We start from the raw sequence: 14,913 nt of genomic DNA on the forward strand, positions 1-14,913 counted from the left end.
TCATCAAGAACTTCAAGGAGAGTGGTTCAAATGTTGTGAAGGCGGCTTCAGGGTGCCCAAGAAAGTCCAGCAAGCGCCAGGTCCATCTTCTAAAGTTGATTCAGCTGCAGGATCGGGGCACCACCAGTACAGAGCTTGCTCAGGAATGGCAGCAGGCAGGTGTGAGGGCATCTGCACGCACAGTGAGGCGAAGACTTTTAGAGGATGGCCTGGTGTCAAGAAGGGCAGCAAAGAAGCCACTTCTCTCCAGGAAAAACATTAGGGACAGACTGATATTCTGCAAAAGGTACAGGGATTGGACTGCTGAGGACTGGGGTAAAGTCATTTTCTCTGATGAATTCCCTTTCTGATTGTTTGGAGCATCCGAAAAAAAGCTTGCCTGGAGAAGACAAGGTGAGTGCTACCATCAGTCCTGTGTCATGCCAACAGTAAAGCACCCTGAGACCATTCGTGTGTGGGTTTGCTTCTCAGCCAAGGGAGTGGGGCTCACTCACAATTTTGCCTAAGAACACAGCCATGAATAAAGAATGGTACCAACACTTCCTTCGAGAGCAACTTCTCACAACCATCCAGGAACAGTTTGGTGACGAACAATGCCTTTTCCAGCATGATGGAGCACCTTGCCATAAGGCAAAAGTGATAACTAAGTGGCTCGGGGAACAAAACATCGATATTTTGGGTTCATGGCCAGGAAACTCACCAGAACTTAATGACAAACTCCAAGCATGGATTATGCAAGAATGGGCTGCCATCAGTCAGGATGTGGCCCAGAAGATAATTGACAGCATGCCAGGGTGGATTGCAGAGGTCTTGAAAAAGAAGGGTCAACACTGCAAATATTGACTCTTTGCATCAACTTCATGTAATTGTCAATAAAAGATTTTGACACTTATGAAATGCTTGTAATTATACTTCAGTATTCCATAGTAACATCTGACAAAAATATCTAAAGACACTGAAGCAGCAAACTTTGTGGAAATTAATATTTGTGTCCTTCTCAAAACCTTTGGCCACGACTGTACACTAAGTTGACTGTGACTTTAAACAGCTTGGAAGATTCCAGAAAATTACATCATGGCTGTAGAAGCTTCTGATTGGCTAATTGACATCATTTGAGTCAATTGGAGGTGTACCTGTGGATGTATTTCAAGGTCTACCTTCAAACACAGTGGGTCTTTGCTTGACATCATGGGAAAATCAAAAGAAAACAGGTACAAAAGTATCTATATCCACAGTAAAACGAGTCCTATATCGACATAATCTGAAAGGCTGCTCAGCAAGGAAGAAGCCACTGCTCCAAAACCGCCATAAATTAGCCAGACTACGGTTTGCAACTGCACATGGGGACAAAGATCGTACTTTTTGGAGAAATGTCCTCTGGTCTGATGAAACAAAAATAGAACTGTTTAGCCATAATGACCATTGTTATGTTTGGAGGAAAAAGGGGAATGCTTGCAAGCCGAAGAGCACCTTCCCAACCATGAAGCACGGGGGTGGCAGCATCATGTTGTGGGGGTGCTTTGCTGCATGAGGGACTGGTGCACTTCACAAAATAGATGGAATCACGAGGGAGGATAATTATATGGATATATTGAAGCAACATCAAGACATCAGTCAGGAAGTTCAAGCTTGCTCACAAATGGGTCTTCCAAATGGACAATCACCCCAAGCATACTTCCAAAGTTGTGGAAAAAAATTGCTTAAGGACAACAAAGTCCAGGTATTGAGTGACCATCACAAAGCCCTGACTTCAATTCTATAGAAGATTTGTGAGCAGAACTGAAAAGGCGTGTGTGAGCAAGGAGGCCAACAAACCTGACTCAGTTACACCAGTTCTGTCAGGAGGAATGGGCCAAAATTCACCCAAATTATTGTGGGAAGCTTGTGGAAGGCTACCCAAAACATTTGACCCAAGTTAAACAATTTAAAGGCAATGCTACCAAATACTAATTGTATGTACATTTTATGTAAGTGTATGTAAACTTCTGACCCACTGGAAATGTGATGAAATAAATAAAAGCTCAAATATTATCATTCTGACATTTCACATTCTTAAAATAAAGTGGTGATCCTAACTGACCTAAGACAGGGGAGTTTTACTAGGATTAAATGTCTGGAATTGTAAAAAAAAACGGAGTTTAAATGTATTTGGCTAAGGTGTATGCAAACTTCTGACTTCAACTGTATTAAGACCCTTTGCTACGAGACTCAAAATTGAGCTTCGGTGTATCCTTTTTCAAGTGATAATCCTTGAGATGTTTCTACAACTTGGAGTCCACCTGTGGTAAATTCAATTGATTGGACATGATTTGGAAAGGCACACACCTGTCTATATAAAAGGTCCCACATTTGACAGTGCATGTCGGAGCAAAAACCATGTCATGAGGTCGAAGGAATTGTCCGTAGAGCTCCGAGACAGGATTGTATTGAGGCACAGATCTGGGAAAGGGTACCAAAAATGTCTGCAGCATTGAAGGTCCCCAAGAACACAGTGGCCTCCATCAGTCTTAAATGGAAGAAATTTGGAACCACCAAGACTCTTCCTAGAGTTGGCTGCCTGGCCAAACTGAACAATCGGGGGAGAAGGGCTATGATCAGGGAGGTGACCAATAACCTGATGTTCACTCTGACAGAGTTCCTCTGTGGTGATGGGAGGGTCGTGGAAATTTCCTCTATTTACCAAATCATGAGCGCAAACCACACACAAGTCAGAGTTAGTTATCAAAGTCTATCTTTAATTATATCAGCTCTATCACAATCCTGTGACTCTCAGATAAATTCAGTGTCTCTCAATGAATTCTCTGAGAGCCCCTCACACATTGCAGCTGAGTTCCTTTAATAGCAAATAACACACATAGTCAGACAGCATAGACATAATTCATCGTTCATCTGGCCAAGTGCATAACGTTCCCTCAGTGCTCACAACAAGCAACCTCTGACAAAAGTCCATCTACTTCTATTCGAGGTGAAAATTATGAATCAGAAACCTTATCGATAGCAAAAGCTTATGGTTCTGCTGGAATATTTTTTGGGACTCAATGGGGGAATGAAGTCAGAAATGCTGATAATGATTTGCTCGAGCTGTGTATGCAACTGGTTCACCTCTGATGCTCACAGGCAATGTGTATTGGAAGACATTTCTGTATGTTTCTTCCCCCAGCATACACCCCTCCAATAAGACATGGAATGTTTGTGGGCAAGGAATAATTAACTATATCCTCCCCCCCCCTCAACCAGTATTCTACAAGAGCACAGACACAAGGGAAAATAGACACACCGGTCTCTACATTGCAGATGAGCTGAAGGCAGTAGTCAATGACCTTCGACCACAGAAGGTATTTGCACTGGTGACAGACAATGCTGTGAACATGAAGGCTGCTTGGGCTAAAGTGGAGGAGTCCTACCCTCACATAACACCCATTGGCTTTGCTGCTCATGCATTGAATCTGCTCCTCAAGGACATCATGGCACTGAAGACAATGCATACCCTCTACAAGAGAACCAAGGAAATGGTTAGGTATGTGAAGGGTCATCAAGTTATTGCAGCAATCTACCTCACTAAGCAAAGTGATAAGAATAAGAGCACCACATTGAAGCTGCCCAGCAACACCCATTGGGGTGGTGTTGTCATCATGTTTGACAGTCTCCTGGAGGGGAAGGAGTCTCTCCAAGAAATGGCCATATCACAGTCTGCCAATACGGACAGCCCCATCAAGAGGATCCTCCTGGAGGATTTATTTTGGGAGAAGGTGGTAAGCAGCCTGAAACTCCTGAAACCTATAGCATTTGCCATTGCACGGATTGAGGGAGACAATGCCATCCTGTCTGATGTTCAGACTCGGCTTGCAGATGTAAGAGAAGAAATCCGTACTGCCCTACCCACTTCACTGTTGCTCCAAGCAGAGGAAACTGCAGTTCTGAAATACATCAAAAAGCGTGAAGATTTCTGCCTGAAGCCCATACACGCCGCAGTGTACATGTTGGACCCCAAGTATGCTTGCAAGAGCATCCTGTGGTGCAGAGATCAACAAGGCCTATGGTGTCATCACTACCGGGTCTCACCACCTTGGCCTGGATAAGGGCAAGATTCTTGGCAGTCTGGCAAAGTACACTTCCAAGCAAGGGCTTTGGGATGGAGATGCAATATGGCAGTCGTGCCAACATATATCTCATCAGCCACCTGGTGGAAGGGACTTTGGGGATCTAAAGCTCATTCCCCTGTTGCCTCCATCATCCTCCAAATCCCAACAACATCAGACGCCTCAGAGCGCAACTGGTCCTCGTTTGGGAACACACACACCAAAGCACGCAACAGGCTTGAAAAATAAGGTGAAGGTGAAGATGAGGCCTCAGAGTCTGATGTTCAAGAGGTGTACATTGAGGAGGTCCAGGGAGAAGACACGGAAGCCTGAGAGGAAGACAACCAAAGATTTTGTTTCTAGACTATCATTTTACAGATGTATGTTGAAAACGTTTGTGGGAGATGCTATGGATCATTCAGTATTCCCTTTCTGTTGTTGTTCAGGGACATCATCCCATGTGAATAGTCAACTCATTTAATTAAAGTTCAATTCGTAACTAAATTGTTTAAATATTTCTATTGGAAGGATTTAATAATTTGCAATTATGTTTACTTATGATAAGGTAAAAGGTTTATGTTTCTGTCTCCATATGGTAAATATATCCAATGCCAAAAACATCTACATTTAAAATGGTATTAATATGCATATATTTCCCCTAATTCATATATATTCCCGTTAATTTCCACAGAAAGTTTCCACCTCTGAATATTCCCCAAAATGTGCAACCCTAGTGGAAGCATCATGCTGTGGGATGATTTTCAGCGGCAGGGACTGGGAAACTAGTCAGGATTGAGGGAAAGATGAACGGAGCAAAGTAGAAAGAGATGTTTGATTTAAACCTGCTCCAGAGTGCACAGGACCTCAGACTGGGGTGAAGGTTCACCTTCCAACAGGACAACAACCCTAAGCACACAGCCCTATCCCATCTGGACAAAAATAATGCCTATCTAAGAATGCTGTTCATTGACTACAGCTCAGCATTCAACACCATAGTACCCTCCAAGCTAGTCATCAAGCTGGAGGCCCTGGGTCTCAACCCCACCCTGTGCAAACGTGTCCTGGACTTTCTGACGGGCCGCCCCCAGGTGGTGAAGGTAGGAAACAACTCCATTTCGCTGACCCTCAACACTGGGGCCGCACAAGGGTGCGTGCTCAGCCCTCTCCTGTACTCCCTGTTCATCCACGACAGCGTGGCCATGCACGCCTCCAACTCACTCATCAACTTTGCAGATGACACAACAGTAGTGGGCTTGATTACCAACAACAACGAGACAGCATACAGGGAGGAGGTGAGGGCCCTCGGAGTGTGTTGCCAGGAAAATAACCTCTCACTCAACGTCAACAAAACAAAGGAGATGATCGTGGACTTCAGGAAACAGCAGAGGGAGCACCCCCTATCCACATCAAAGGGACAGCAGTGGAGAAAGTGGAACATTTTAAGTTCCTCTGCGTACACGTCACAGACAAACTGAAATGGTCCACCCACACAGACAGTGTGGTGAAGGCGCAACAGCGTCTATTCAACCTCAGGAGGCTGGAGAAATCTGGCTTGTCACCCAAAGCTCGGACTAACTTTTACAGATGCACAATTGAGAGCATCCTGTCAGGCTGTATCACAGCCTGGTACGGCAATTGCACCGCCCTCAACCGCAAGGCTCTCCAGAGGGTGGTGCGATCTGAACAACGCATCACCGGGGCCAAACTACCTTCCCTCCAGGACACGTACAGCACCCGATGACACAGGAAGGCCAAAAAGATCATCAAGGACAACCGCCTGAGCCATTGCCCGTCCACCCCGCTATCATCCAGAAGGCAAGGTCAGTACAGGTTCATCAAAGCTGGGACCAAGAGACTGAAAAACAGCACCTCAAGGCCATCAGACTGCTAAACAGCAATTACTAACTCAGAGGCTGCTGCCTACATTGAGACCCAATCATTGGCCACTTTATAAATGGATCACTTGTCACTTTAAACAATGTTTACATATATTACATTACCCATATCACATGTATATACTGTATTTTATACCATCTATTGCACCTTGCCTACACAGCTCGGCCATTGCTCATCCATATACTTATATGTACATATTCTCATTCACCCCTTTAGATGTGTGTATTAGGTAGTTGTTGGGGAATTGTTAGATATTACTGCACTGTTGGAACTAGAAGCACAAGCATTTCGCTACACTTGCATTAACATCTGCTAACAATGTGTATGTGACCCCAAAAAATAGATTTGAAGACCATGCAGGAGTGGCTTCAGGACAAGACTGAATGTCCTTGAGTGGCCCAACCAGAGTCCAGACTTGAACCCGATCGAACATCTCTGGAGAGACCTGAAAATAGCTATGCAGAGACGCTCCCCATCCAACCTGACAGAGCTTGAGAGGATCTGCAGAGAAGAATGAGAGAAACTCCCCAAATACAGGTGTGCCAAGCTTGTAGCGTAATACCCAAGATAACTCAAGGCTATAATCGCTGCCAAAGATGCTTCAACAAAGTACTGAGTAAAGTTTCTGAATACTTATTTCAACGCGTTCTCAGTTTCTTATTTTGAATACATTTGCAAACATATCTGAAAACCTGTTTTTGCTTTGTCCTTATGGGGTATTGTGTGTAGATTGAGGAGGGAAAAAATGATTTCATCCATTTTAGAATAAGCCTGTAACGTAACAAAAGGGGGAAAAGGTCAATGGGTCTGAATACTTTCTGAATGTACCGTATAAAGGAAGTCAGTCAATTTAAATAAATTCATTAGGTCCTTATCTATGAAAACCTTAAAAAAAAGGTAGGGGTGTGGATCAGAAAACCAGTCAGTATCTTGTGTGATCACCATTTGCCTCATGCAGTGCGACACATGTCCTTCGCATAGAGTTGATCAGACTGTTGATTGTGGCCTACTGGAATGTTGTCCCACTCATCTTCAATGGCTGTGCGAAGTTGCTGGATATTGGCGGGAACGGGAACACGCTGTCGTACATGTCGATCCAGAGCATCCCAAACATGCTCAATAAGTGACATGTCTGGTGAGTATGGAAGAACTGGGACATTTTCAGCTTCCAGGAATTGTGTACAGATCCTTGCGTCATGGTGCCGTGCATTATCATGCTGAAAATGAGGTGATGGTGGTGGATGAATGGCACGACAATGAGCCTCAGGATCTAGTCACGGTATCTCTGTGCATAGAAATGGCCATCGACACAATGCAATTGTGTTTGGTGTCTGTGGCTTATGGCTGCCCATACCATAACCCCACCATGGGGCACTCTGTTCACAGCGTTGACATCAGCAATCCGCTCGCCCACATGACGCCATACACGCTGTCTGTCATCTGCCCGGTACAGTTGAAACCAAGATAAATCAGTGAGGTGCACACTTCTCCAGCATACCAGTGGCCATCGAAGGTGAGCATTTGCCCACTGAAGTCGGTTATGATGCCAAACCGCAGTCAGGTCAAGACCCTGGTGAGGACGACAAGCACGCAGATGAGCTTCACTGAGACGGTTTGACAGTTTGTGCAGAAATTCTTTGGTTGTTCAAACACTCAAACACAGTTTTATCAGCTGTCCAATGAAATAAAAATAATTAAAAGTCCAGGGGGGCTGGTCTCAGATGATCCCACAGGTGAATAAGCCGGATGTGGAGGTCCTGGGCTGGCGTGGTCACACGTGGTATAAGGATGTGAGGCAGGTTGGATGTACTGCCTGTATTCTCTAAAACGACATTGGAGGCGGCTTATGGTAGAAGATGAACATTAAATTATCTGGCAACAGCTCTGGTGGACATTCATGCAGTCAGCATTCCAATTGCATGCTCCCTCAAAACTTGAGACATCTGTGGCATTGTGTGACAAAACTGTTGTGTTTAGATTTTTGTTCAGTGTAGTACTATAAAATATATTTCTGATGTTGTGTATTACTATAAGCTTAATTGTGAGTAGGGGAGAGCGGCAGGCAGACTGACCCTTCAGGAACAGGCACTTTCTTCTGTGCCTTGGGGGCCACAGGGTTGAGCTCTCCAGCAAACAGAGCTGTCACCTCCTCAGCCACCTCCACGTCCTTCTGCTGCAGCTTCTGGATGTACTTCACCAGTTGCAGGATGCAGGAGGCCTGGGGAGGGGAGCACAGAGAGAGAAGTGTACTGGAAAAGGTATTCTCCTTTCAAACGGCCAATAGCCCCGAGGTTAACCATGTGACTCACCCTCTCCTGCACCTCCAGGTTGTCACTCTGGACAAACACAGGCAGCCTGTCAATGAGCAGCTGGCTGGTCTCCTGGGCCACCTTGCTGTCCGCTGGCGCCCCCTCCTGGCCGCACAGCACCGTAGAAAACAGCTTGGCAGCGTTCTGCACGTACACGGCCTGGATGTGGCCCGGCAGGGTGGCCACCTTGGGACGCAGCATGGCCTCCAGAGTCGCCATGGGGTCCTCCAGGTGTCTGGGGAAGATAGGAGGATGGCACAGGATGAGCCAATGATACAGGGCTGAACTGGCATGATTTTAGCTAGTTTGACTTAGTGGAAAACATTCTTGCTAATAACTGTATGTGTCTGCATGTGTTCTTGTAGAGGAGGATTGGATGAATACATACTCTGAGAACTCTCCACAGATCCAGGCGGCGGCGTAGAGCACCTCACAGATGCCGCTGTGCTGTGTGTTGCCGGTCAGCAGGTGGGCGTTGTCCAGCAGAGTAGCCATCTGGGCCACGGCGAAGGCTCGGATGGCTTTCACCCGGATGGCAACATCCAGCATCTGGGAGGCGATGAGGTGGCCGTGCCGCGTGCCCTCTAGACGGGTCAGCTCCACCAGGATACTGATGTACCTGAGAGACGGAAACAGAGACAGGCGGTCAGACTGAGAAAGTCAGTGGAAGGTAGGCCCCTAAATGGCAGGTAAACCCCCAAAAAGAAGATAAGTACTGGGCCAGTACGATGCAAAAACTTTTGTGAATTATTTACAGCAAGACACATTACTGCAATGCGTTTTGACTCGTGAGCATTTCAACTCTATTTGAGAGACACGGAGACTCAAACTCACAGAAAGTATGAATCTAAAAGAATCAGAGACCAATATATTTTCCCTGCCAGTAAGTTGTGCTGACCATTCAAAGTTGGTGATGTACTGGTAGTTGCTCTGGCTGCAGATGTCAATGATCTTGGTGAGAAGCTCATCTCTGTAAGTGGTTCCCTCAGCTTTGTCCACGTGCAGCATCAGCTTCTTCACTATCTCCATCAGGTTCTTCTTGGACACCTGGGAACACACCAATGAGTAGTCGATGAGAAACAAAGCAATGGGGACATCAGAAACTGTACTGTGATCAGGGAGGCATTAGGCTATACACACACAGTACCAGTCAAAGGTTTGGACACACCTACTCATTCAAGAGTTTTGCTTTATTTTTACTATTTTCTACATTGTAGAATAATAGTTAAGACATCAAAACTATGAAAAAACACATGGAATCATGTAGTAACCCCAAAAGTGTTAAACAAATAAAAATATTTTATATTTCAGATTCTTCAAATAGCCACCATTTGCCTTGATGACAGATTTGCACACTCTTGGCATTCTCTCAACCAGCTTCACCTGGAATGCATTTCCAACAGTCTTTAAGGAGATCCCACATATGTTGAGCACTTGTTGAATGCTTTTCCTTCACTCTGCGGTCCAACTCATCCCAAACCATCTCAAATTGGGTTGGAGGTCAGTTGATTGTGGAGGTCAGGTCATCTGATGCAGCACTCCATCACTTTACTTCTTGATCAAATAGCCCTTACAAAGCCTGGAGGTGTGTTTTGGGTCATTGTCCTGTTGAAAAACAAATGATACCATCCCATTAGGCTTAGTGGGACTGCTGGTAGCCATGCTGGTTAAGTGTGCCTTGAATTCTAAATAAATCACTGAGTGTCACCAGCAAAGCACCATCACCATCACATTCTCCTCCATGCTTCAAGGTGGGGACCACACATGCGGAGATCATCCATTCACCTACTCTGCGTCTCATGAAGACACGGCGGTTGGAACCAAAAATGTGGACTCAGACCAAAGGACAGATTTCCACCGGTCCAATGCCCATCGCTCGTGTTTCTTGGCCCAAGCAAGTCTCTTCTTATTATTGGTGTCCTTTAGTAGTGGTTTCTTTGCAGCAATCAACCCTGAAAGCCTGATTCACAGTCTCCTCTGAAAAGTTGATGTGTCTGATACTTGAACTCTGTGAAGCATTTATTTGGGTAGCAGAGGTAACTTGATCATAGCGCTTGATGGTTTTTGCGACTGCACTTGAAGAAACTTTAAAAGTTCTTGAAATGTTCCGTATTGACTGATCTTCATGTCTTAAAGTAATGATGGACAGTCGTTTCTCTTTGCTTATTTGAGCTGTTCTTGCCATAATATGGACTTGGTATTTTACTAAATAGGGCTATCTTCTGTATACCACCCCTACCCTGTCACAACACAACTGATTGGCTCAAATGCACTAAGATGGAAATAAATTCCACAAATTAACTTTTAACAAGGCACACCTGTTAATTGAAATGTATTCCAGGTGACTACCTCATGAAGCTGGTTGAGAGAATGCCAAGTGGGCAAAGCTGTGGTCAAGGCAAAGGGTGGCTACTTTGAAGAATATCAAATCTCAAATATATTTTGATATATTAAACACTTTTCTGGTTACTACATCATTCCATGTGTTATTTCATAGTTTTGATCTCTTCATTATTAGTAAAAATAAAGATAAACCCTGGAATGAGTAGGAGTGTCCAAACATTTTACTGGTACTGTAGATATCAATGAAATTCAGTTTTTGAGCTTAGGGCATTTCCTCATGAGTAGATATAGGTGGTGAAGACATGGGGGTAGGGTCAGTGTGTATTCAATGACCGTGTGTTATGACAGTGACAAGCACCATGCCGTAGAGCAGGTCTAGAGCCCTCAGGCGGATGGACTCGTCCTTGTCATCCAGACATTGGAGGATGAGGTCCTTGTGGGACTGGACAGACTTGGGATGAGTCTTCAGTATCTTGGACATGGCCAGCAGGCCCAGGTACTTCACTACGAACAGAGACAACACACTCAGTGGCCTGGACACTATACACAGGGCCTTCTATTCTACTTCCACATGCACTAGAGTAGCGGTTCTGCACTATGGAGACTGGTCCACGAGCAATACATCATGCCTTTACACTTTGTACTATACATTACCTTATGGCTATAGCCTGCCTCCCAGTACTCAGGGCCCTTGACTTTTTACACATGGTTAAATTACAGCCTTATTCTAAAATTTATTAAATAAATGTTAAAAATTCTCAATCTACACACAACACCCCATAATGACAATGCAAAAACAGGTTTTATAGACATTTATGCAATTTTTTTTTTACAGAAATACCTTATTTATATAAGTATTCAGACCCTTTGCTATGAGACTCAACATTGAGCTCAGGTGCATCCTGTTTCCATTGATCATCCTTGAGATGTTTCTACAACTAGATTGGAGTCCACCTGTGATAAATTAAATTGATTGGACATGATTTGGAAAGGCACACACCTGTCTTTGTAAGCTCCCACAGTTGACAGTGCATGTCAGAGCAAAAACCAAGCCAGGAGGTCGAAGGAATTGTCCGTAGAGCTCTGAGACAGGATTGTGTCAGCCACAGATCTGGCGAAGGGTGCCAAAAAATTTCTGCAGCATTGAAGGTCCCCAAGAACACAGTGGCCTCCATCATTCTTAAATGGAAGAAATTGGGAACCACCAAGACTCTTCCTAGAGTTGGCCGCCTGGCCAAATTGAACAATCGGGGGAGAATGGCCTTGGTCGCTAACAGAGCTAGAGCTCCAATGGAGATGAAAGAACCTTCCAGAAGGACAACCATCTCGGCAGCACTCCACCAATCAGGTCTTTATGGTAGTGGCCAGACGGAAGCCACTCCTCTGTAAAAGGCACGACAGTCTGCTTGGAGTTCGTCAAAAGGCACCGAAAGACTCTCAGATCATGAGAAACAAGATTCTCTGGTCTGATGAAACCAAGATTGAACTCTTTGGCCTGAATGCCAAGCGTCACGTCTGTAGGAAACCTGGCACCATCCCTACGTAGAAGCATGGTGGTGGCAGCATCATGCTGTGGGGATGTTTTTAAGCGGCAGGGACTTGGAGACAAGTCAGGATAGAGGGAAAGATGATAATCACCCCAGTCTGAGGTCCTGAGCAGGTTGGTTCACCTTACAACAGGACAATGACCTTAAGCACACAGCCAAGACAACTCAGGAGTGGCTTTGGGACAGGTCTTTGAATGTCCTTGAGTGGCCCAGCCAGAGCGCACACTTGAACCTGATCGAACATCTCTGGCGAGACCTGAAAATAGCTATGAAGTGACGCTCCCCATCCAACCTGACAGAGCTTGAGAAGCTCTGCAGAGAAGAATGACAGAAACTCCCCAAATACAGGTGCGCCAAGCTTGTAGCGTCATACCCAAGAAGACTCAAGGCTGTAATGGCTGCCAAAGGTGCTTCAACAAAGTACTGAGTAAAGGGTCTGAATAGTTATGTAAATGTAAAGTCCCCCCCCCCCACAGAAAATGTTTAAGCCTGTTTTTGCTTTGTCATTATGGGGTATTATGTGTAGATTTGGGGGGGGGGGGGGGGGGGGGACTATTTAATCCATTTTAGATTAAGACTAACAAAGTGTGGAAAAAGTCAAGGGGCCTGAATACTTTCCAAATTTCCACTCTCATCCACTGAAACCTCACGGATTACATTAGACTCATTACTGTAGGCCCATGTCACTATTCTGAATGCCTGTTTTATATAGTATATAATTACACTGAGAATCAGATTTTTCACTTTGAAGGCAGTAAACAACTTCTCTGATAGGCCGTTACCTATGTGGCATCGATATTGTTCCAAAATATTTATTCTGTCAAAATTGACTACAAAGTGTAAATAGAATACATGTCATAGTCACTCTCATCCAAAAGAGATTTACGAGATAATTACGAAAGAAATGGTACGTCACGGAATTAATGGGACCATACGTTTTCCTTGGGTTTATTTCAATCCTGCCCACAGCACCCAAGTAATCCTCAATTCAAAGCACAGCTGCACGCATCCCGATCATAATACCAATGGTAAATCTGGTTTGACATTCAATATGTGGCTAGTTAGGGACCATAAGTAAATTACACAATGTACAGTATATGGGACAATATTTAACATTTCTATAGCTGCAAATTTCAATTACTTAACCTCCAACTACAAATTGTAGAAATTCAAATAGAAATATTGAAAGCATTTAATAAGACAACAAAGATGTGCAACATGAAAATATTGTCCCATAGATTGAGTAATTTATTGACAGTCCCCAACTAGCCCCAGCGATAAGCTATCCAAAGTCAGATCAACTTTGCCACAGTCGCACAACGGCCAGCTGAAGCTAATTGGCGAAAGAAGTTGGCTAGCTTGCTAGTCTAGGCTACTTCCAAACACAAGACCTGAAAGTAGCTTAGACTTTAAGTCTAGGCTACTTCCTTCTAGATTACTGTTTCAAGTGACTAGCTGTGTACTGTTTTGGCAGAGTGAAAGTACAAACGTTTCCCAAGTTCAAACACACAGTACACTGACATCAAAGCACGCCTCCCAAGACCCAGATCGTGTTGTCAGTCACATTTTCTAATGAGGACAATTGAAACAGAGGCTAAATTAGGAAGTTCAGCCCCAATTGAAAATATATACCAAACATAAAACATTAATTTCAACATTTAACAAACCGTAGAACTCTATGCACAAGGACTACTTTTAACAATCCCACCGAACATTTTACAAACACATTTATAGGAAGAACTGTACAGATACAAGTTTGGTAACAGAATAAAACAGAGGAATGGTTTGCCGTAATTCTGTTACCAGTGTACATTTTTCAAAGTAGTCAGTGCATAGAGTTGTACGGTTTATTAAACTTTGAAATCAATGTTTTTTGTTTGGCATGCATTCTAAAGTGAAAAATCTGAGTCTCCACATAATTCGGTTAGCATGGAATAGCCCATACATAACATACTGACTAACCTGATATTTTCACATCTATTAGATTTTCTCTACAAAACATGAAATTAAAAACACAAAGAAAAGGAAAATACAAACAAACAGAACGATGGCGACATTCACACGAGACAACATATACACATGGAAGTTTTGTTTTTTTGCCACCAACTTGAGTCATGGGTAGATGTACTAATCTGATAACAGACACCATTTTTTGGGGGGAATCAGGCAATATATAACATCCACTAAACAGATTCTTATCGGAGCGGTTGATACCTCCGGAAAAGATAGCTGTATATCAGGTTTCTGGATCAATGTGTGTGAATGCAACCTTGAGGTAAAGTGCTATCGCTGTGCAGATACAGGTTTGGTTTCATCAGAGCAGGTCAGGAGCAGCCCTGTAAACAGTACTATGTTTGAGACTAATAGTTTAAAGGTGTCGATGAGAGCAAAAGACGGCAAGAGTTTGTTGATGTTATGATCCTAACTAGCAAAACGGCCTTGAGGATCAGTATAGAGAACTCAATTATTATCATTATTTTTAAACATAGCTGCCCACGTATATCTAATCTACACACAACCAAGTTGCCCAGATAACTCGAATCACCAGATGCATCATAATGATCGTAGATGTGTTAACTTACTGTTAGCTCTAACCTGCTAAGACTGATGAATTACTGCTCAAATATACTCAATGTTTAGAAACTAAATAGCCTGTTGAAGTAGAGGTGTATAATAAAGGTATAAAGACAAAACCCTACCTTGTGACAGTCGCAATTGCAACTATGCACAGTGACATTT

The 14,913-nt window shown here is 44.0% G+C and overlaps 1 protein-coding gene across 4 annotated transcripts in view; it reads right to left on the reverse strand.

Annotated features, from left to right (window-relative positions):
• The window catches only part of LOC109897878 (AP-3 complex subunit delta-1), a 44,652-nt gene that overhangs the window by 18,901 nt on the left and 10,838 nt on the right, over positions 1–14,913 (reverse strand). For all 4 annotated transcript variants that reach the window (XM_020492510.2, XM_020492511.2, XM_031833281.1 and 1 more), the window contains exons 12-16: positions 10,986–11,131; positions 9,183–9,331; positions 8,673–8,903; positions 8,285–8,519; positions 8,048–8,193 (exon numbers count right to left, since the gene is read on the reverse strand). In XM_020492510.2, the coding sequence (XP_020348099.2) occupies positions 8,048–8,193; positions 8,285–8,519; positions 8,673–8,903; positions 9,183–9,331; positions 10,986–11,131 (907 nt within the window). The remainder of the gene's footprint in view (positions 1–8,047; positions 8,194–8,284; positions 8,520–8,672; positions 8,904–9,182; positions 9,332–10,985; positions 11,132–14,913) is intronic.

Source organism: Oncorhynchus kisutch, linkage group LG10 (assembly GCF_002021735.2).
Source record: "Oncorhynchus kisutch isolate 150728-3 linkage group LG10, Okis_V2, whole genome shotgun sequence".
NCBI lineage: Eukaryota > Metazoa > Chordata > Actinopteri > Salmoniformes > Salmonidae > Oncorhynchus > Oncorhynchus kisutch.